This window comes from Mytilus edulis, chromosome 8 (assembly GCF_963676685.1).
Source record: "Mytilus edulis chromosome 8, xbMytEdul2.2, whole genome shotgun sequence".
Classification (NCBI taxonomy): Eukaryota; Metazoa; Mollusca; class Bivalvia; order Mytilida; family Mytilidae; genus Mytilus; species Mytilus edulis.
In genome coordinates, this window is record NC_092351.1 from 24,848,487 (window position 1) to 24,873,744 (window position 25,258).

At 31.7% G+C, this 25,258-nt stretch overlaps 1 protein-coding gene across 1 annotated transcript in view; it reads right to left on the bottom strand.

The window, feature by feature from the left end:
• LOC139485153 (enolase-phosphatase E1-like) overlaps positions 1–25,203 on the bottom strand; it is a 65,132-nt gene extending 39,929 nt beyond the window's left edge. The window contains exons 1-4 of the mRNA XM_071269375.1: positions 24,843–25,203; positions 16,473–16,566; positions 13,026–13,153; positions 9,178–9,384 (exon numbers count right to left, since the gene is read on the bottom strand). Of these exons, the coding sequence (XP_071125476.1) occupies positions 9,178–9,384; positions 13,026–13,153; positions 16,473–16,566; positions 24,843–24,891 (478 nt within the window). The 5' untranslated portion in view covers positions 24,892–25,203. The remainder of the gene's footprint in view (positions 1–9,177; positions 9,385–13,025; positions 13,154–16,472; positions 16,567–24,842) is intronic.
• Between the last annotated feature and the right edge of the window lie 55 nt (positions 25,204–25,258).

Below are 25,258 nucleotides of genomic sequence, written 5' to 3' on the forward strand. Positions count from 1 at the left end.
ACAAAACCAGAACTATGAGCTGGATGTTAACGTTTACTTTATTTGACCTTTATAATTTTACTTGACTTTATTGTGCTTTTTAACTTAATTTGATTCGAGCATCATCTTTTTGTAGGCGAAACGCGCGTTTGGCGCAAATAAAAAAAATTCATCTTTAGTTAGTTTATGTAGATACTTTACAACAGTATCATGGCTCCAAGCCACTAATATTTGATTTTACTATCAAATTCAGCGTAAAAAAGATGTCAACAACCACCCACATTCGACGCAAGCACAACTTATATATAATCATCATAAACTATTGTAATGAAAAACATGAAAAAAGTGGAGTTAACTATTTTTGGATATTTTAAATGAATTACATGCTTTTGATGTTGACAGTTTTGACTTGGCGACTATTTACATTACATTTTAACAAGATTATCAAACAAAAGTTTTCCTATTTAATTAAATGGTAGTTTGGTCAATCTGAATGCAAATTTATTTGCTGCAACTCATTTAAATCCTTCTTCACTATTGAGAAAGGTAATTATGCTTAATATACTTACTGGAGGTGTGATGAGACGATTGAAGCTGTTAATTTTCTCCTTGATAATTTTATGAACGTTTCGGCAACAAAGTTATTGCAGGTATTCCAATGGGCACTAACTGCGTTCCTTTAATAGCAGACTTTTTAATATCAGACGGGAATTTCTCGCTACATTGAAGACCTGTTGGTGACCTTCTGCTGTTGTTTTTTTCTATGGTAGGGTTGTTGTCTCTTTGGCACATTCCCCATTTCCATTCTCAATTTTATTTTTTGTTTACTATAATATGAATCACAGTTTATGACAAAACTCTGTAATGTTCCGTCTTACTTGCATTAAATTGATTCCACAACACTTACCGTTATCTAGTGGATATGATTTCGGTAAATAATCAAGAATTTTCTAATTATACTGCCGACATTTACCCAAAAGAAACTTACTTTAAATCAATCAAATGTAAACGGCAATAACTGTCTTTTCCTAGATTTATATATTTCGGTTTTATACACTCAGTCTGGATACTTCAAATTAAAATTTACGACAAAAGGGACGATTTCGTTCCTTATTGTTAATTTCCCCTTTTTGGATGGTGATGTTCCTTTGGTACCATCTTACTGTGTTTATATTTCACAATTCGTTCGCTATGACCGTGTCTGGTGTGACGTTTTTGATATTAACGAACATAATCTGTCTATTACTGGTAAATTATTAATCCAGGGATTTCGTGACCACAAATTACTTAAAACATTTACGAAATTCTTTCATAGATAGGCAGATTCGGTTTTGAAGTTAGGTTGTACCGGTAGAAAACTTATTTCAAACGGAATAGCATATCCTCATTTTTACGAAATGTTTTTTACCGTGTCCTGAAATTTAGCAACGATCCTGGTAAACGTATCAATCCTTTGAATAAACTTATTTTAAAAGATTACCAATTCAACACTGTAATTAGATCTTTGAATATTGTTTTAATTGATATTATTAATGACTTTTCTTTATCAGTAAATTAAAATCTAAATACTAAAAATTATAGTTATATAGATATGCATATTCATGGATCTACAATATGTCGATACCTATATTTTGGCATTGCAAAAGGTCATGTTTTTCTCTGACTGTTCATGACGTCTTTACACTAAATCCATTGGATGTTAGATGTGTACTCATTAATGATCTAATCTTTGATGCATGATTTTTTTTATTAGTTGTTAGTACTTTTGAACTAGCTGTCAGTAACTACGAGTACTTTCAGATCTGTACTAAGTGTCTCTTTATTATTTGGATATACAAGTACCATGCCATGTCCACTCTGTGTTTTGATAGATGTATTTCTATTTGTATTCATCTGTTGAGCTAAGCCTTTTTCAACTGAATTTTATGGTGTGTTTTTATGTTGTACATTTGTACAATTACACCACTTTCCAAGGTAAGGGGAGGGTTGAGCTCCCGCTAACATGTTCTGTATGTGTCTGTTCCAAGTCAGGAGCCCGTAATTGAGTGGTTGTTGTTTGTTGCTGTTGAACATATGCGTTGTTTGGTTATTGTTATGTACAGTTCGTGTATTGTTCTGTTGCACCATTGTCCAAGGATAAGGGAAGGGTTGTGCTCCCATGAACATGTTTAAACCCGCCACATTCTGTATGTGCCAGTCCCAAGACAGGAGCCAGTTATTCAGTGGTTGTCGTTTGTTGTTGCGTTTCATATTAGTGTTTCGTTCATTATTTTGTACATGAATTAGACACTTATTTTTTTCGTTTGAATTGTTTTCATTTGTCATTGCGGGCCTTTTTATAGCTTACTATGCGGTATGGGCCTTGTGCATTGTTAAAGACCGTACGGTGATCAATAGTTGTTACTTTCTGTGTCATTTTGTCTCTTGTGAGTAGTTGGTTCATAGGCAATCATACCACATCTTCTTATTTATAGTTAAATATCAACTATACGATCAACTATAACGATTGCCTAGCTTTGATCTACATCGTGTTTAACAAGTAATACAAGTTCTAAGACAATCAGTCTAGAAAAAATGTGAAATAATTCAATCTTATATCTGAAACAAATACCAAACTTAGGATGGACAGAAAACACGAGGCGATAGTGATACTCATCGACACACTTTCTGATGATTGACAGGAAATTTAATATTTAGTTTTAACATTTTTACAAATAAAAAGAATACAGACTCCTCTTTCCAAGAATTGTGAACAAAACCAAAATCAACAACACGAACCAAACACAAAACAGAGTTCTTATTTAATAATCTATTGGAAATAAATAAGGTTATGTTTGTCATTAAAAAAACTTATCTATCATAGTTAGACCTCGGGTGGATATCATAGTGTATTGCATAAAGATTTTTTCTTATTTGACTTGCATCATTACGTGGGATTGACAAATCACATGAAAATAAACTCATCATAGACACCAGGATTGAAATTCTATGTGATCTTCCAAGTGCTCAAGGAAACCTATTTATAAATTATTAACATAAAGTTTATCAGCAATCAAAGCCGGGCTTCAAAGTTTTTGTGAAACTGCCTATTCAAGAGGTGGCGGGAATCAGAGGTGGATACTAAAAACAACCAATGATATTTTAGAGTACATAGAGTCTTAGACTCTTTCATCTTGCAATAGTATTAAAACATTTGACTTTTCTACATTTTATACAAGTATTCCCAATTTCAAACTAAAAGAAAAATTGAAAAAGTTGGTTTTGCTTTTATTCATAAAAAAGAATGTTCAATCAACGTAGATATATGTATCTTAGCTTGTCTTAGGGAGGGATAAATCCTACGACCTAAAAAATAAATCTGATTCAAACAAAAAATTCTCTGAAACTGACAAGATGCTTGAATTCTTGATTGACAACATACTTGTTACGTTTAGAGGACGTGTTTTTCAACAAACTATCGGTATTCCCAAGGGAACCAACTGTGCCCCTCAAATGCTGGCATTTATCTTTATTCCTATGAGGCTGACTTCATACAGGAACTTCTTAGGACGAAAGGAAAGAAGAACTTTACTTTCAGCTAAATAGATGGTGTTTTCTCACTAAATAATTCAAAATTATGTAACTATGTTGAACGGATAAAGGATACAACAGATACAGTTAAGTATGCCTATAATGTTGACTTACATCTAGAAATTGACAATGAGGGTCGGTTGAAAACAAAACTTTACGACAAAAGATGTGATTCAAGCTTCCCAATTGAAATTTCCATTTCTATGTAGCAACATTCCAACAGCGCCTGCATACGGAGTATATATCTCCCAATTGATACGAAATTCCAATGCATTTATTTTCTATCATGATTATATTGATAGAGGGTTGCTGCTCACAATGAAGCTATCAAATCAAGAGTTCCCATTGGTGAAGTTGAAATCATCCCTTCTTAAATTTTACAGACGCCATCACGAGTTGGTTGACGGTTATTGAATATCCGCTTCACAGATAATACCGTATATGTTTCTTATGTCGTATCTACAATCCCTTTTCACGAATGTGACCTACCAAATTCGACTATTTACCGGGTTTATACTAACATGAACAACACGATAGGTGCCACCTGTGGAGCAGGGTCTGGTAACCCTTTCTAGAGCACCTAAGATCACCCTGTTTGTCTGTTTGTCTTTTTCTTTTTTAGCCATGGCGAGGTCAGTTTATTTTCAATTTATGAGTTTGAATGTCCATCTGGTATATTTTGCCCCTCTTTTATTGTATAAAGCATTTTTGAAGATATATTTATTGTCGAAATGCATATATGATGCAGAACAATTTGTTCCGTTGAAGTTATTTCAATAAACAATATTCGAACTTTCATTTAAATATCGCAGTACTAAGCAACTGGTAACCCCATTCTGTATTAGAGCGCATTTTGACGATTAATGTATCTTCGGTGATGCTAGATGCCAACACTATTGAGCATTCAAAACATAATGTCAACTGTAAAGAGTTGATACAATCAAATGGGATCAAGACTTAATTTATGCATAGATTCTTTTTTTTCAACTGTCTTTCATATTTACATCAGTATACCCTACGAAACACAATGAGACTGAGTACGGTAATATTTACATTGGAATAAAAAGGTGCACTATGGAAATGCATGATTCGATAAAACCATACCAAGATTAACGTACCACATACTTGGTGTACATAAAATCACATAAGGAAAATCACTTTTTTTCAAATTGCATATAAGAGTTTTAACTAAAACAATGTAAAAAATGTAGTGACAACAGTTAACAATTACGTAATACCACAGATTATATAAAAAGTAACACATAAAAGTTAATATATTAATATATTAATTTTATAGGATTACACGGCACTCGTTTTCTTACAAATTTAGGCTAACGTTTATACCTGTATTCAAACTATCATATCGTTAAGACGTACAAAGATTTTGAAAGTCAGGCGATTCATGTCGTTGATTTTTCCGCAAAGGAGGTAGCACATGAGGACGACTTTTAGCAAAATCTTCGTCGCATACTGTTGTTCTCATTTGTAATATGCTAAATGCTTGTGATCTAGGTATAAGACCAGGTGTACTTTCGTTTCGAAGTTCATCAACACCCATGGTACGCATTTTACGCAAAACTGTTGCCTTAGTTACTTGTTGATTGCTTATTATTTCAATACTATTGTTCTTCGGCTGAACTAAACAAGGGTTTTCTCTAACTGATGTTGGTCTTTGTTGCTTTTCAAAGTCGATCTGAGTTCGTGCTCTCGCTATGTTTCGATCATTATGACCATATTTTGAATGCGCATGATAAATATTCTTTAAGTTTTTCATCCTTTGTTCATAATGCTCCTGATTAAGTTTTGGTAGACTTATTTTGTTTTCAGGAATATACTGTTTGATATTATATCTAAACCTCTTCCTTTCTTTAGATTTTTTAAAATTGCTTGTTGCGCCATTTGGAATTGTTACTATTAGAGAGTTATCAACGAAACGATTGCTCGTACCAGTAGTCTGTCCCTTAGGTTGCTCAGAAATGGTTCCCGAATTTAATATCAAGGGAGCAGATTTTGATAAAATAGGTTTATTCTCAATTTTAGTATTCCCAGTTTCCACAATTTTTTCAGGTATACATGTGTTGTCATTTTGATTATTGTTATCATTTTGGTTCTTTTTTGTTTCAAATTTGCCATCGTCTCTCACTTGATTTGATTTTTCATTTTCAATGCTTTCTGTAGGTACTACAGAATTGTTTGAATGAATAATTTTTCGCTCCTGTCTTTGCCAGGTGTATTTTGGTGGCGTTTTATTTAAACTTTCAAAGAAAGCAATGTTGAATATCATTTTTGCAGTTTTGTCTGGTCGTGAAGCTTGGTTGTCTGATTTTGTATAATAATCGTTATATTCAACTTCTCTGGTAAGTGGCTTCTCCTCCAATGTATTATCAATCGGCTTTGTTCGTTGAGCTTTAGATTTCTTCTTGCAACATACGACACAGATAAGTATTATGAAGATTATGATTATTAAAGCTGTTACAGCGCATGTCATTATTATGTATAATAAGGTATTGTCTTCCTTTTTACCTGCAACGAAAATATGAGGCTCATATTCATATATAAATGAATTCAAAACGTAATGATTTGAGAAACAAACACAAAACTAGATGCTCTAATTAGTTTGTGTCGCTCAACTATATCTTCAACAAAATAAAAATGTATATGGCCACTTTTAAAATGTAGCAAAAATCATGATTAAATGCATAGCGCTTTTAAGAGTTGATTGACATTTCAGTCTTGTTGTCATTTTTGTAAATCTTATCCTGCTGACAATTTTCCTTTCGAAAGTTTCCATCTATATATTAGAGTTTTCGTTTTCAAGATAAAAGTCACAAAATGCAAACAAAATAAAATAATACAAAAATTTCTAAACGGGCAATAACTTTAATTCAACTTTAGATTTCGACCATAAGGCTTCTTTGTAGATCTTGTCTTGTTGATTTATTTTGTTAGTCTTGCTAATTATTTTTGTTAATAAGATTTTTTTATCTATCTATTACATTTTTTTAAGTTAGGAGGCAAAAAAAAACCAAACAAACAAATAATGGTAAAAAACGTCATTGCAGGGTAATAACTCTAAAAAATAGTCTTCTCGATTTTGGTCTTGTCATTTTTTTGACGTTCTGATTTTTGTTATTTTCTAGATAATAGGGTAAAAATACAAAATTGAATAATTTGTCATTTTAGGGCAATAACTCGTATAAGAAGTCGCCTGACAGTTTTAATTGTAATAAACTATAGTTAGAGCTCAACATTTGACTTTAGATGAATTTGGCTGTTAATGTTATGTATTTCTTTCATATAGCTCTTTTGCAGTGGTGACTTGCCATGGCTTTGTTTGGACTTGTTTGTTTGCTTTTTGGCCTTAAATGTTTGTCCCTAATATTCTATTAACTGTGCATTTGCGTTCAGATATCGCAGATCGAATTTATTCGTTTATAGTGTATTAATGTACGTTTTTTGAATGAGTTAAGCCTGCCAATTGATATTTTAATGTGTGTTTTTCTATGTTGTGATGTTATGCTATTGTTTCAGAAAAAGGGAGAAGGTTTGGATCCATTAAAACGTTTAATCCCGCTGCAAATGTTTGCACCTGTCCTAAGTCAGGAATCTGATGTACAGTAGTTGTCGTTTGTTTATGTAATTTATACGTGTTTCTCGTTAGTCGTTTTTTATATAGATTAGACCGTTGGTTTTCCCGTTTGAATGGAGCCCTTTATAGCTTGTTGGTCGGTGTCTATATCTATCTTCAATGGTTGCGGTACTTATACATCCTCGGATTTCAAATGTTTGGCTTTGAGTGTTCCTGATGAAGGTAAATCAAGAGAAGAGCATGGACGCATTGAAATTTTCAAACGTGTTGTTTTCAATGTTTTACATCATTGGGTTAGTACCTCTGCTGATGGACTATCAGTTCTTAAGGGTATCATCAGCTCAGTAGCCAGTACTTCGGTACTGACATGATATAACAAACTTTTCTAAATTTGTCAATTTATAAATTTTGAAATTATTAAGAAACTCAGGTCAACTCCCCCAGGCAAAGTTGAATTTACATGAATTTGGCTATCAATTTTAGGTATTTTTGTAATATAGCTCTTCCACGGTTTCGGTACTTATACATCCTCGAATTTGAAATGTTTGGCTTTGAGCGTTCCTGATGAAGGTACATCCAATAATGCGCCTCGGACGCATTGAAATTATTAAACGTGTTGTTTTCAATTTTTTAAACATTTTAACTCCTGTCCATTTTTTTTTATTTATTTATTTATTGCGGATTTTAAATGTTTTACTTTTATCCATGTCAACCATTTTGTGTGACAGGCGGGGTATTGGTCACATTTTTAAAAACTAGATACATAAATGATGTTTTGGCCAGGTTTTGTTAAATTTGCCAACAAGTTTTAGAGGAGAAGATTTGCGTAAACGTTAACAAACGACGACGATGACGACGACGAAATACAAAAAAACGACGAACGCTCAGTGATGAGAAAAGCTTATTTGGCATTTCGGCTGAATTAAAAGTAAATGTATAAAATAGTTTATAACAATTTTTGATTGATGTACTTAACATAACTAAATATGTCAGTTCAGAAAATTTGTTTTTATCATAATAGATTGCAGCATTAAAATTAGTTTGAATCATAGTGAAGTATGCCTAAAATAGTTAGTTACAAACAACGAACTTGTCTTATAAATTAGCTTCTTATTAAGTAAGAACAAATGCCCTTTTAGACACTACTCTCAGTAAATACTAATGTTAACGCACCATCGTAAATAAAGATGTCATCAAAAAGACAAATTCCCTTGGCAACCTCTATATACGGTCTTTTGACGATTTTGGTTTTGTTGATTTATTTGAAATTCTGCTCTTGCTGATGATTTTGCTATTTTTGAGATAAAAGGGAAAATATAAAATAGTAAAATTCGTCATTTAAGGACAAAAACTCATATAAAAATCGCCTGACAGTTTTTATTTTAACGGACTAAAGTAAAAGCCCAACATATGAACATATTTACTACTGTCCGAATTTCTTTATTTAATGCAGTTTTCCAAATAATAGACAAAACATGCATTTACTCACATGCTTATTTCTATCATTGCCAACCGTCTTGTGTAGCAGGTGGGGTTATCGGTCTAATTTTAAAAACTATATTAATTTTTGTACCTAAATGCTAATTATGGACAGGTTTGGTTAAATTTAGCTACGAAATTTCAGATCATAAGATTGGTGTCAAAGTTAATAAACGACGACACAGACGACGACAAGACGACGAAGAACGATGAACATCGCAAGCAAAGTGATGACAGAAGCTTACTTGGCCTTACCGCTGAGCTAAAAATATATATCAAAACGTTTATAATGATTTTAATTTCAAGAAGATAAATGTGCTAAAAACACCTTATTTAAGATATGTCAGCTCAGATAATTAGTAATTATGATAATAGATTGCATCAATAAACTTAGTTTGAATCATAGTGAATTATGCCTAAAACAGTTAATTACAAACAACGAACATGTCTTATAAATTATTCTCTTATTAAGTCCCGATAAGAACACACGTCATTTTAGACACTATTGTCAGTAAATACTGTTACAATTGCTTTATAGAAACTCATTCGTTTTTACATACTTGCAGCGACTTGTACAGTTGTACTACTAACAGTACTTGTTGGTGCTCCTTGTAGGATGTAGCTAACACGAAAACCTTCTGCTGCAATTGTGTCGTCAGTTGTAAATAGAACGTACATAGTTCCATCTGTACTTTGCAATGTGAATGGAGGAGGGTTGTGACGTCCACAGCACGTTTGCAAGAGGAGAGTTGCGCTTGAGTTGGAGCCTATTGAAAAAATAAAAACAGAAATAGAATTGAAAAAAATATTAACCCTGAAATATATCTGATTAATTATTTTTATTTGAAAATAAGGAGATTTATGAGATAAACCTAATTAAAACAGAAACAACACAACACAGAATACAAGACGACATATAGCAATGTAAAAAAATCAACAGAAACGTTTTGAATATATCAAACAGACATTAACAAATGCCAACCAGCTTACTCTGCTCACGTGAAAGTGAGCAATCTTAAACTCTATGTTGGCTGTTGTACTTTGGAAACATTTTGAGCATTAACGTCGTTAACAGTGCAAAGATGTACAATTGAATGTAATTTTCAGGGTCCATTTTTTTAAAAATCCAAACGCAAAAATACTAGAGATAATTAGTTGTATAAAGAAGATAGGACTTGTGGTGTAGCGTCGAATGAGACTATTATCCAATTGAACTTTTAAAGTCCACCAAACTGACACAAAAAAAAAGACGAAGAAGTAAAAATTATAGAACATTGAACGGTCTCATCCAGAACCAAACTTTACCAAATATTAAGTAGGACAAAATGTGAAAAATAATGATTTCAAAAGAAAAATGTAAATCAGCGGTCTAATTCAAAACAAAAATTAAGACAGATAGTGAACAACGATAACACCTGAATGACATTTTGCTGGCTTAAGACTAGCACCAGAAATGGATAAGGATAAACACTCAACCCTCCCACCAACATGGATCTGTGGCGAAAATGCCCCATATAGTAACAAACTATAAAAATTAGTTCGATAATGCAATAAGAACACAAAAACTATCTAAATGCAAAATCGACAAGAAACTTTCTAAGAGTACTCGTAGTTACTAAATTCTTATTCTAAAGCAAATTCAATTAAACAATTTACCATGTTTAACAAGACACAATTTTTAGTTCAGCTAAATTTCAGACTACAGCTTAGCGAATTATTTTGAATAAAATTTTCAAGAATTCAAAAATAGAAAAATTATATGAAAACCTTCTCGCGCTAGGTCAGGTTTGTGGGTTAAACATCAGCATGCATCATCCCACAGAAGACACACATTTGTAAACTGCATACATCTTTAAACGATCATTCAGGAATTTAAAATGATCAAACGAGAAAGTCAACTTCATCAATCAAATATTCAAAGTGTTTCTAGCTCTGCATTATAAATTGATTAAAAAGAACATATGAGTTCAAACATGTATGTATCGCAATGGGAAAATGTCCTGAAGTTTTCTTATTTTTTAGTTGTATAATTTTAAGTAAGACGGCGTGTGATTTACACATTTATGAGACTATTTTCTGTTTGTATGGTTTGATTTCTGATACTGCTTGCCTATGAGTAATTTTCAGTTAGTTTAAAGAATTGAAAACAACATTTTTAATAATATTTTGCGTCCGAAGCGCTTTTCTGGATTTACCTTCATCAGGAACGCTCAAAACAAAACATTTGAAACCCGAAGATGTATAAGTACACAAAAAAGAATTATAATGTTAACACACCATCGTAAATAAAGATGTGATCAAACAGACATATTTTCTTGGCAGCCTCTATAACACATGCCTCGAATTCTATTGTAATCGTGTAGTTTGCTATTTCTCCGGTTATCAACCAGTCTCGAGAATAATTACTGCAATTAAAAAAATACACACATATATATAGAGAGAGAGAGAGTCTATAAGAATCTACCAACCAGTAAACTTAATAGGTATTGGATCATCAAAATTGACAATACTGTACAAACAGGAAAAACTTCAAGACTCATATATATATATATATATCATGTACTGTAGTACGCCGCTAGATTAAAACTGACGAGGAAAGGTAACACACGGCCAGAGAAAGCTCTTTTTAGAGAGCCCAGGTGGTCGTGTGGTCTAGCGGGACGGCTGCAGTGCAGGCGATTTGGTGTCACGATATCACAGTAGCATGGGTTCGAATCCCGGCGAGGGAGGAACCAAAAATTTGTGAAAGCAAATTTACATATCTAACATTGTTGGGTTGATGTTTAGACGAGTATATATATATATATTTGTTAACGTCATACTATTGTTAACGTCAATCAATTGTTTTATTTATATACAAGTCACATTACCTGAAGATCTGCGGAAGCAGTGAAAGTACTTGTAAAAAAGTGATGCATTGAAACAGTTATTATCTTTTAATAATTTTCTTATATATATATATAAAATGACTGAATAAATGTAACTTGCAAAACCCAGAATGTTGTATACATTCTTCAGTGTCGATGTGGCATGCAGTATGTTGGCGAGACAAAACAGCCATTCAACAAACGCATGAATGGTCATCGTAGTGACTACACCTGCAAGCCCGACCTCCCCGTAAGTCGTCATTTAAGATCCCATAGGTACGCCCAAGCTGATCTTAAAAAACTTACCATCACCATCATAGATCACAACGAGGACTGGTCAAAGACAGACTTGCTCGGGAAAGTTTTTGGATAAGAAAGCTCAGGACAGTTTCCCCAGAGGGCATTAACGAAAAAACATATAAGAGTCACTTATTTTCCCTACCATCACTAATTTCCTGCCATCACTTGTGTCCAGTAACTCCGGCTTCCGTAGTGGATTCTTACACTTTTCAGGAATATTTGAATTATACTAGTTTTAATTACAGTTGGCAGGGATGTGTAAATACGCAGCCACGTTCTATTACTTAACCTTAGTAAAAAATTATTACTCATTTTTCTTATCATCTAATTGCTATATTTTTGGGATGTTTAAAAACGCAGTCTCTGTTGCAATTGTTCTACCGTTGTCATATTTTAATTATTATGTCAGCTTAGATCTGTCAGGACTGTTTTATTGGGACTGTATTTCCACGCAGTTGTTTAACATCTCAACTGTCACCACCTTTGGGAATTAAGAGTTGTGCCAGGTCACATCGTAAATAACTATTTTTATTTTGGCATATATTTCTAGTCTTTGCGCCGTGTTTGGAAATTTTAAAAATTGTTCCAGCGTTCGTTCAAATTGTATAGATTTCAAGATTTTGAAAGAGTCTTAATTTGAATTGACATGATTCATTTGTCATGGTGCAATTACCGAGGAAGGATATCTGTTATCCGAAATATCTAACATATTGTTCGTTTTATTGTGTTTTTGGTGATGTTGTACCCTTTTAGACTTTTTTTAGGTTTGTAAGCTAAACATCAACACCTTATCCCATACAAGACGCACACTGCATACACCTTTAAACGATCATTCGGGAATTTTAAATGATCAAACGAGGAAGCCAACTTCATTAATCAAATATTCAAAAATATTTCTAGCTCTGTTTTTATAAATTGATTAAAAAAGAACATGAGTTCAAACATTTATGTATTGCAATGAGAAAATGTCCTGATGTTTTTGTTTTTCTTTTAGTTGTATAATTTTAAGTTAGACAATGTACAATTTATGAGACTATTTTCTGTTTGTATGGTGTGATTTCTGATACTGCTTACCTACGAGTAATTTTCAGTTAGTTTAAAGAATTGAAAACAAGACCATTAATAATTTATTTCGTCCGAAGCGCTTTTCTGGATTTACCTTCATCAGGAACGCTCAAAGCCAAACATTTAAAACCCGAAGATGTATAAGTACACAAAAAAGAATTCTAATGTTAACACACCATCGTAAATAAAGACGTCATCAAAAAGACATATTCCCTTGGCATTCTCTATGACACATGCCTCGAATTCTATTGTAATCGTGTAGTTTGCTATTTCTCCGGTTATCAACCAGTCTCGAGAATAATTACTGCAATTATAAAAATACATATTTATATATATGATCATAATATGGTACATTAAGATTATCTGTATCAATTTAACTTGTTACAATAGAGGAAGACATCGGTGTAGTATGTAATCTACAGCTTCATCGTAATATCTTACATAATTACAGCTCAAATCTTTCTGACATAGGTGACCAAAAAGTTTATATATTTAGGGAAATCCTATAACTATTACCTCGACTATCTTTGGAAGGATCTACCGTCCCGTTAGCTTTAACGTTGTTGCAAGTAGAGAGAAATAGATGTAATTTGGTTTCGTTGGATTTTGTGTTTTCAAGTGATGTATAAGTATAATCCAATGGAGAAGGCCATTACAACCAAAACGTATGGAAAATTATGTTATTGTTTTTATTATACAATCAACTGGTGTTGATATATATATACTAGTCAACAAAGGTAACGGTACACAAGTTTAAACTCAAATTTATCATAAAATATGATAAATGACGAAAAATATTAAACTGTCCAATGCACAATGTTCATTTGTAAGGCAAATGCATATGTTTAAAATAATCTTTTCAAATTGGAAAGTGAAACAATAGTGTGTTATTGAACAAAGGGGTTTAATTATTTTGCCGAAAATGATGACAAAAGTTCGCGCTTAATTTCGAAGATGGGAGTTTTGTATCGAAAAATCTTCAAAAACATTCAACATTTCAAGCAGACCATGTTTTAGTTTAAAATTAATTAGTTTTGATTTTTTGGGGTGAAAATACGATTTTTGAAATATCAAATACAAAACAATTCCCTTTTTAGCTTTACATCAATGGTTCAGAGAAGAATCTCTGTAACACTCTGTAAAAATAATTCCTATTGGCCAATCATTTACCTCGGTACAGTGCTTCTAACTTCATTATTATATCAGACAAATGCAATGCCTTGTATATTTTTTGTTGTTGACAGGTATATACATTTATTTGTTACGAAACATTGCGTTTTTCATATGTAATAACCGCAAAGTTGTCCTACACATATTGTTGCCCAGCGCAAAAAAAGTGGTAATTGGTTATTGTGCCCTGATTCCAAATAATGTGACGTCATTGCTTTCTTACCGATAATAGCGAACAATGACAGTGTTTGTTTTTGGAAATTATAAGAACTTTTCTACAATACTAGTAACAATGTGGAACTAACTATTATCAATCAAGCCTTAATAATGCCAAATTATTGCTTTTGTGTATTACCATATTCAAAATTAAAGGGAAATGTAACACTAGATTTGTGTGAAGCAAATGAAAACAAAAAATGAAAAATGTGATAAATCGTTTTAGTATTTCACTTTTGTGGTTAATCAGATAGTATAATTAAATCGTTTTTCTATTTTTTCTACGGAAATAAAATATATGATAAATAGATTGAAGCATTTATTTTCCATGTTGGCACTGGTATCATCGATCGACTCATATCGGCCTCGCCTAAAGTCTCGGTTAATATTGGAGTCTCGGGATGATACCAAGGCAAACATGGAAAAGTGCATAAATATATTATGTATATTATATTGTGAAACTACCCCTTGATAACGGGGACACGCGTATGTGAGGGTAATGACATCTGCGTCATCATTAACATAGTATTTATTAACAACATTATATGATTGTAATAAAAATGGAACAATATACTTGCAAATATTCATAAAAGTACATTACAGTAACAAGTTCATATTCATAAATGATGGAAAATCTTTCTGTCGTCCATAAAAGATTAAAAAAACAAAATAGAACTTGAAACTAAAAAAACGTTCGCTATTAAATACACCTAGCCACAATTTAAGCAACACCTGATTTTTGTCAGAATTGATTTTAATGTTAACTTAAATAATCGAAATAGCGATTAAATGAACCGAACTTGTGTTTTTGTCAGATAACATACAGAATGTTAATTGCCAAGTGAAAGTTTTGACCGTTTTCATGATTTAAATTTGTGACTTTTACATTTTGGACAAATGGTAAAAAAAAGACAAGACAAAGTTTCAACTTATACTGAAGTTTTGTACAAATTTGCTGTACACTATACACAAAACTCTTTTCTTTTCTTAACTCGATTGTGACAATTTGTGAATACATTCAAGTTAAAAAAAAAAAGAGAAAGGCAAAAAATAGACAAGATAAAGTTTCAACTAAAATGAAATTTTTGACAAATTTGCCTTACACTATACACAAAATTCTTTTCGTTTCTTAACTCAATTGTGACAATTTGTGATGATTATCGCGTTATTTTTGGCCCGTCATAGTCCCATCCAGAACATAAAGGTCTATTTTGCAGTCGTATGAAAACGATCCCCAAACTGTCAAACTCCCACAATCAAACGCTGTAGTTACAAGGTTGTGCTATTCCATGTATGCTGTATTCTGAGGACGCCATACACGCATGTGCCAATCAATATGATGTAGGAGGAATCTACTTTCGTCAGACCAATACACTCAACGCCACTTGCTGATACCAGGTGAAAACTAATGTCGAGCTTGACGATAAGTACGAGTCAACAATGGTCTTTTGACTGTCCTACGAACAGGAAAATGGGCCCTTTTATCTCTTACATATGTTTTACATGGCCTATCAGAACGTTAGCAACGATCTAACTATCTCTATTGCGCTTTAATAACCTCAAAATGACACTGTATACAAACCAAACCTGCTATTCTGCGCGTACTCAAATTAGTAGTGCACATACCAATGACTTGCCATTTCTGTGCAATTGTAAACCTACGTCTGTGCATCTTCGAACATACAAGCTTCATCTTATTAAAAAAGATTAACTGACAAAACAAGACGTAAAACACCTGAAATTCTATTGCACGAAACTTGCAATGAAAAAAGTTGTATGTGGTTTTAAAAATCTCTTATTTGTCGATTAACAATACATTAACGAAATATCCGGAAACAAAGTCGTATCAAATTTGATCATAAAACAAACTAAAGATGCAAAAACCTTTAGGTGTTGCTTAACTTTGAGCGAGGCTTTTATATGATATAGATTTTTTGTCCTCTTGTTTTGAGTGTATCGGATGAAGGCTGTAAAAGAAAAAAGCGCGTCATGTCTTTTACGCGTTTATATTATCACCTTTTTTTAAAAGTTATCCGAAGCATCTTTTCCGTCTTGATAGTTTATCCACAATATCATGAAAAAAAACAAACGATTATTGTTACCAACAACTCATTACTTTGTTAACACTGTATGATTTATTATAATACATCCTTCTATCAATCTAAATGAATTTATGCATTTTCCTTCTTTCTAAGTAAATCCAATTGTTCATAAAAAATAGATTTGCACTAACTTACCCTTCTGGATAATGTATAGTGCCATCATAAGCGTCATGGGACACAAATCTTTGTAAGTATGCGTTAGCTATCAAGTCGATGGTACAATTAACATCTGAAAATAGATATAAAAGATCAAATGGTTCTCATAAATCATGAAATGCATGTTGCTTTAAAAGTAATAATTCAAATATTTTTTTACATATTTTTTTATTTGGATCGCTTATTTAAAAACATGATCTTTATATTCTTATTTTTGAAAGAGAGATTGCAACCACAAAGGTTCTTGTTGTTTTGATTAACACCGGACTCACTATAATTGTTCGATCAGATTTTTTTTTTCAAAAGATCATCGGTACACTAATTGTCGATTTACCAAGCCTTTATTTGTTTTAGGCTGACTTAATGTAATTTAAAAAAACTCAGTTTCAATTTAAAGATATAGATAAACAATAAATGAAATGTAAAAATATTTGTCAAACAATTAAAATCAATGCCCAACATTTAAAAGGTATCTCCAACTGTAATTCTATTCGAGCTATATGAACATTCATCTAATGCTAGTAATTATAAATCACTTCCTTAAAGAAGAAAAATCAAACGTGTTCCCATTGTATTTTGATTGATTGCGAGGTTTTAAAAAAGTCAACTATACTATTGAAGCAAACATTTTACATGAACATTTACATAAAATAATTGTCCTAATTTCTCTTCTTTTATATTCTTAATTAATTGTTTACAATTTTACAATTTTTTATATTCAAAGTTACATATACAACGACAAACATAAATACGATCTGAAAGCTTAACTTCCAAATTGAATTCCTCTCCTTTGTTATACAAATTTCCAACTAGCAGTATCGAGTATACAAAACAATAATTTGGTACAATATACCGTATATACCGCTATAGAGGATTTACAATTCTATTTCTCTGGTATCCAAACTTATGCAAACCACAATCTAAATATGCATGTTTGTAAATCAGAAGCGAAAGTAACAAAAATGGACTGACTACGCCATGGGATAAAACTAAAAAAATCAAAGTCAAACAACAGTAAAACACAACATAGAAAACTAATGACTGAGGAACGCGATGGTGTTCTCAAGTGCATTTTGTAGGATTCGAGAGTTCAATCTATTCCTTATTATTCAACGCAGAATAGCACATACTATAGGCCTAAATAATGATGAAAATTTAAAAGATTTGTTTCAAGAACTTATATTCTAACTTACAGACTAATTAATTATCATCAACAGTGACCAAAAAACATACTTATTCTTACCAAAATGTAGCTTCACTAAAATATGATGATCAAATTTGAGAAAACAAATATGACGTATATCATAATAAATGTTAACTGTATGCGTGTTGACTATACACATAGATTTCTCCTCCAATATACATATATTGCAAACAGAATTGATGGTTTAAAAAAATATTTCACTTTCGATATAGAATTCCCTTTACCCGAAATTAACTGACATTAAATACTATGAATTTATCTGTTTTCGTTGATGCTAATTTTTGTTGATTGAGTAAAACGTATATTTTCGTTAATATTTGATTTCGTTGACTATATAAAATATAAATTAAAAAGATGAGGTATGATTGTCAATTAACAAAGGGAAGAAATACCAAACAATAATCTCGTACACTTGCGGGGATTGGTCTTTATTACTGTTCCATCTCATCAAGATAGTTTGTGTCATACTGATTGTTAGGGGCCGACAATTTTGCGTAATAGTGGAATACCTAAAGCCAGGGTACCCATGTATTATCATACACATTCTGAAAAAGTTTGGTCAATTTATATCAAAACCAGAGAAGCCTGTGACGTACAGAGTTTTAACTGGCTACCTGTCTCTCACAACCTACAAAACCAAGGGGTGAATCTACGTCATCACGCAGGGTGTCGGCGATTGAAATTGGACCACCATCTTGTCGCTTCAAGGTAAGAATTTTACTTATAATGCCAGTTATATGAGGGTTATGATTATACAAAATAGTCCACCAAAGACTATATAAAGTAGGAAAATAAATGAGCCATCGCTCAATATTATTGGTTATCTCAATTTTGCAAACACTTCGATACCAGGTTTAGGAATTAGGTCAAACATGCAGGATATCGGCAAAATTTTTCATAACAACATCTTGATTATGAAGAACCGCCTACTTTATCAACAAAGGAACATGTCCGAATTCTTTATTGTATTAGGGAAAATACTTGTTACTCACAAATATCCGTCATTATGGTCGAAAAACGTCCTATTTTAAAAAAATAGAAAAACAATGTCGGCAACACATCGAATATCGACGGATGTCGGGGACACACTAATAAATTATTAATGTAATTGTCCTTTGATTTTATCAACCACTATGCAGATACGATAAAAAAAAAAAAAAAAAAACAACCAGGATTAGTGTTCCTTGCTTGCTTCCATTTCATGCACTCAATTTCAGGATTCAATTTTTGTAAATATTCGAGAAAAAAAAAGTTTTAGAAGGTGCAAATCTGATTTAGTTTCAGTTATGCCATTATGCCAGGGGTTCCACAGGGGTCATTTATTGGACCAAGTCTTTTTAATACTATATATATATATATATGACATTTCATCTGGCCCTACATCTACCGGGTGTTTAATGAAGGCAACCGTAGTATACCGCTGTTCGAAATTCATAAATCGAGAAATAAAAACAAATCCGGGTTACAAACTAAAACTGAAAGAAACGCATCAAAAAGAAGAGGAAAACTACGACACAACAGAAATACAACATTAAAATGTAACAAACACAGAAACGAACTATTATATAACAATTGCAATTTTCCTGACATAGTACAGAACATTTTAAGAAAATAAATGGTGGATTGAACAATCGTATGCATGGCCAGGTTGGTCCTTTATCGTGACCTTTGCTCAAGTTTACTGGCGGTTTTGTTGAAATTTCTTCAGTAAGGGGACGACCATTTGATTTTCGGGGGGGGGGGGGGGGGGGGGAGGAGGATTTTGAAAATAAATAACAAAGCCTTGATAATCACAAAAATAAATGGTTTGTTCTGTGGTAGTTTGAAAATAAATTACCTGCCTTGCAATGTTTCCAAAATAAATAACTCAGCAGGTCTAATCGAAAGTATGAGATGGCATCAGATTCTTTTAAAACAGGAGTTACAACCAAACTTTTAAACTATGAATGCAGTTGGAAATATAAATAATCTGTCCTCTAAGTTTACAAAAATAAATAACCGATCAAAAGCAAATCCTCTTGTGAGTAACAAGTATTTCCCCTAATACAATAAAGAATTCGGACATGTTCCTTTGTTGATAAAGTAGGCGGTTCTTGATAATCAAGATGTTGTTATGAAAAATTTTGCCGATATCCTGCATGTTTGACCTAATTTCTAAAACTGGTATCGAAGTGTTTGCAAAATTGAGATAACCAATAATATTGAGCGATGGCTCATTTATTTTCCTATTTTATATAGTCTTTGGTGGACTATTTTGTATAATCATAACCCTCATATAAATGGCATAATAAGTAAAATTCTTACCTTGAAGCGACAAGATGGTGGTCCAATTTCAATCGTCGACACCCTGTGTGATGACGTAGATACCCCCCTTGAAAACGTTACAATCATATTGAAAGAATTTTAAGTGATAGTTAGAGACAAATAACGAGTATTTTATATACATGTTCATTACTACCATATATTTAATATTATTATCATTAGGTTAAAAGGTTACCACTTCATATTAGATTATTAATGCTATCCAAATACAATAATATACAACTGTAACTTCATAACATAAATGACAGTTGGAGACTGATTAAATATTTAGATATCAAAAAGTGACGAATCGTTTAAATGTACTCTCGAAAAGACAATACTGAAACATTTACAGCCAATATTCTAAATCCTGTTTTAGCATGAAATAAATGAACGATCTAATATTTAAATTATATAATAAATTCTATGTTCTAACTTGAAAGAATGCATCTTGTTTTTTTTTCTATTTACGTTCTATTATATGCTACAAAATTTGTTTATTCTTTATTCTTTATATATAAGAGTAAAAATCAGTTGTTAATTTTTTAGCACGGTACATGTAACAAGACTTTCAATATTTTGTAGTTTTAATTCAAGTTTCATTTGAAAATTGTCGAACAATTGAATATTTTAGAAATTTGCAGATACGAAAAGTAAAGGTGTTTTCATTTCTTTTAGAAAGTAAATGTTCTCCAAATCTGTTCAAACCCAAGCAAAAAATATTAATGATGCATACATAATTGATAACTGACGGATTTCAGGAAGAAGGACATTCGAAAGAGAAAAGAAAAACAAACAGACATTTGCCAATTTACATATTAGCAAGGGTAAACAGTTGTTATATAATTGCTAATAAGGAGGTTATGCAAATCTCCGTGTACGTGAACATGCATTAGTATCATACATGTCTCATAAAAATGAGAGCTATATTTTATATTGGATTACATTAGTTAAAACACATTTATTAATCTACTAAACCGTTTCAAAATCTATTTGAAGAAACAGGATTGATCAATTGTCAATATCTTAACTAAACAGCAATTTATTCTAAGTTCAATTAAAGTTGAAATATGACTAAGTACATTGAATCGTAATCAGTAAATTCTTTCTCGTAACTAATTGTAAAATTCTTTTGTTCGAAAATGGATTTTTGTTGATATCGATTAGTTTTGTGGATGTGAAAAGTTGCATTCAAAATATCCGATTCAATTCATTAAAGATACTGATGTTATATCATTATGTATAACCTATATTTTAGATTTTAAAAAGTTTTCACAGCTGTTTCAAAAGGATAACCTCTAGAGTCATTGGTTTGTAAAGGAAGGCGAAAGATACCAGAGGGACAGTCAAACTCATAAATCGAAAATAAACTGACAACGTCATAGCTAAAAATGAAAAGTACAAACAGACAAACAATAGTACACATGAAACAATATAGAAAACAAAAAAATAAGCAACACGAACCTCACCAAAAACTTGGGGTGATCTCAGGTGCTCCAGAAGGGTAAGCAGATCCTGCTCCACATGTGGCACCCGTCGTGTTGCTCATGTTATAACGAATCCGGAAAAAATAGTCTAATTCGGTAGGTCACATTCATTTAAGAAATTTGTAACAGTTGTCTGATTGAAGTATATTCGATCCTGTATCTCTTTTTATTTATATCGTAGTATTGTTTTGAGTTGTTTCATATTCGGATGTTAACAAAAAGCATGAACTTGACTTCCAATTTATGGACGCCTGACCATACATTGATTTTACAGCTAAAATCCATTTCCAATGAACTAACTTATGTCATTAAGGTATAATATACTGTCTTATAATTTATGGGCATTTTAAATAAATGCATATTCTTATTGTTTCCTTTTTGTATCAACATTACTTGTCAACTTTACGAGATTTTTTTCTAGGGAGGATAAATCGTTTCTTGTAACAAAATCACTCTGATTCAAACATCAAATTAATCGGAAAAAATGACAATTTTGTCTTGATTAATAACATATGTGTAACGTTCTGAGGATGTGTTTTTCAACAAACAATCGGCATTTCTTTGGAAACCAAATGTGCGCCTCTTGGTGCACATTTGTTCTTTTATTGACATGAGGCTGATTTCATATTGCATACTTCGAAAAAAATGTCCCTTAACTTCACTTCCCGTTATACAGATGATTACCAGTTTCATTAAATAATCCAAAATTTGGTGATAACATTGATCACATCTATCCAATTCAACTTGAAATAACGTTTTCCTCATATTTGGACTTACATCTAGAAATTGACAATGATAGTCGGTTGAGAACAAAAGGTAACGACACAAGAGATAATTTCAGCTTCCAAATTGTGAAATTTTAATTTCTATATATGTAACAACATTCCAGCAGCGCCTGTATTTAGAGTATATAGTTCCAGTTCCTGTTAAACGTGGTGAAGCTGAAATCAAATCTTGGAAGATTTTACGGACACTTTTACAAGTCAATTGGCCCTGATGATATATCAAGATGACGACGAATATGTTCCAATTGTCACATCTACAATTCCGTCCTCTTTTACTTATACTCTAATGTGACCTACCGAATTAGACTAATTAATAATTTTGTACTTTCACGAACAATACGACGTATATCACATTCGATTATCCTTCATGAGCTCCTAAAATTACTATCAGTTTTGGTGTGGTTCGTGTGGCACATTCTGTAGTTGTATTTGTGTACTGTTGTATGCATTCTTGTATTTTTATGTTTTTTGCCAAAACATATAAAGTTTTGGTACGTTTTTTGAGTTTTGGTATCTTTTATCTCTTTGTTGTCATATCGTTAATGGCGTACTTATCTTACTTGCCGTTTTGAATTTTATATCGAACAATGGTGCACTTGACGTCAAACTGAATTTCAAAAGAATCATTTTATATCTGTCTTTTGTTTTGTACAATATGTTTTTAAAAATTCCGAAATAAGATAAAATAAATACACATATTTACAAAAACCTAAAATCTAGCAACTAACACAGATATGAATTAGATATATAGTTCCTTTGTGCACAATCTGCATTTGGATAAGGTTATTCATTATTCGAAACTTTGACAATAAATTTATTGTCAATTTATGATTTAGTTAAAAGAAGATTTGAAAAAAACGATTGTTGTACATCTTAGAAAATTCTTTGCGATAAATCAACATCATGAAATATTGTCTTATGTAAATGGTGATCATGGTATTAGTTATTTTAGGTCTACGTAGCCTTTTACGACATAATATTATAACGAAATAACTTAACACGTGGAATTTTTCTATTCCAAACAAATATTTGTGACATTCAAAAAGAAGGGCGAAAGATACATTCACAATAATAGATAAAAAATAAACTGACTTCGCCATGTCTTAACAAGAAAATGACAAACAGACAAATAAAAGTACACATTACACAACATGCAAAACCGTCTATAAAAGCATATTTCTTTAAATTATGGTATTTTCTGGAATCAAGTCGGTGCAATGAAAGCAATAAAAGAGAAGATGAAATAAGTTTGCATAACAATTCATTAAATGTCCTTTTTCGTTAATGCCGGTCTTTTTCAAAATAAAATAATTAAACAAATAATAAATGTATAAACAATTAATTTCCATATACAGTATCGAACTACATGTCCAATTCCATACATTGTACCAATTGAGCACAATACAAGATTGGAATTAAATGTTACCTTGTTTCCGCTCACTGTATATTGGTATTACTTTTATTTGTTTTCAATATCGGCGTTTTGTTACCCTAATGTTTTGATTTGTTTCAGTATTTTATATGTGAAGTGTTAAAATTGACAAAATAGAGCATTAACAAAGGGACATTTCTAATTAATGGGTTAAAAACAGACAGTTCTGATGAATAACATTATAACATTTGACTGTTGTCAAGCACGTGATGTAAATGGTGAGATTAGCATGTTCATGGGGAATCTTTCTTCATCAGCACAACCGATAGCTGATAAATAAATATTCTCCGTATTCTTTACAAATTAGCCACAAAAGGAATGTAAGGCAGTGAGATAAAATGTACATACATTCATTGTAGTAAATTTTATATAACTAAATGATATAAATTAGATTATTACCACTTTTTCAAGTCTTTAAAATATAATATTATTGACAAGAGTAATATTTGGCGTTAAACATTGTGCGAGTTTTTAATTTAATAAAAAATAACAAAAATTCAAAAAAAATCCATATATATAAACAAAATGAAATGAACATTTATACTTCGATATATGGATATTGTCCATTTTCATTTTGGTGTTTGTATGTACTGAAATAGCGACCGCGGTTAATGTTTTATTGAAACAAAATGAAAATGTATAGTATGTAAATTACTACAGAAAAGGTATTCTAACTTTTAGTTAATTTAATATCTTCATACATCATTCATTAAAAAAGAACTGCTTCCTTTTCTCTCAGGTTTCCATACTTTTTTTAAATTCTATTTCAATTTGCTAGTCTTTAATTCTACACAGTTTCAGAACTTCAGTACTCAGTTGAGACGAAATAGGAAGAATACACTCTAAGCATAGAAAGAGAAAGAGACCAACTTGTCAACAGTAGACAACCTTAACGCTATAATATGCATGGAAACGTTGTGTACCTATTATGCTTGAAATATCATAAATAAGTACTAAAGTTTGCAATTTGCAAACAATACCTATAAAGATACAATGATGTGCCTCTAAATAAGTGTAAATTGCATTTCGACATTAATATGTTGATTGTCTTAAAAACAGAGAAAAAAAGTTAAAAAAAAAAAGATTGATAAAGGAAAGAGAAAATAGTAAAAAAAAGCGAATTATATGTCCTCTTCATACCTTTCAACACCAATAATATTCCAATCACTACGTAAATGTAAGACTTCATTATTTATATTCCATTTTGTTTTTGACTACGATTAAAGATCCTATTTTGTTCAACACTTCATCCTCGTTCAAAGGTAAACTTGTTCATGTCACTACCTAAGTAGATCCCCTGCGCATTCTAAAAACTTTGGAATTCCACTGATACCAAGTCTTAATAGATTGATAATGTATTTCACACTTTTTTCAAAGCAATATATCATCCAAGTGAAACAAGCATAAGTAAAAATGCTTTATTATTTATAAACCATATTTCACTGATTCTGTTAATAACTATCGTTCCTTTGGTACTGGCACATGTTTGCACCACGATCAAGTATTAAATGACTTCAACTGTGGAAGGTTCAGTAATATAAATCAATTTCGGAAGC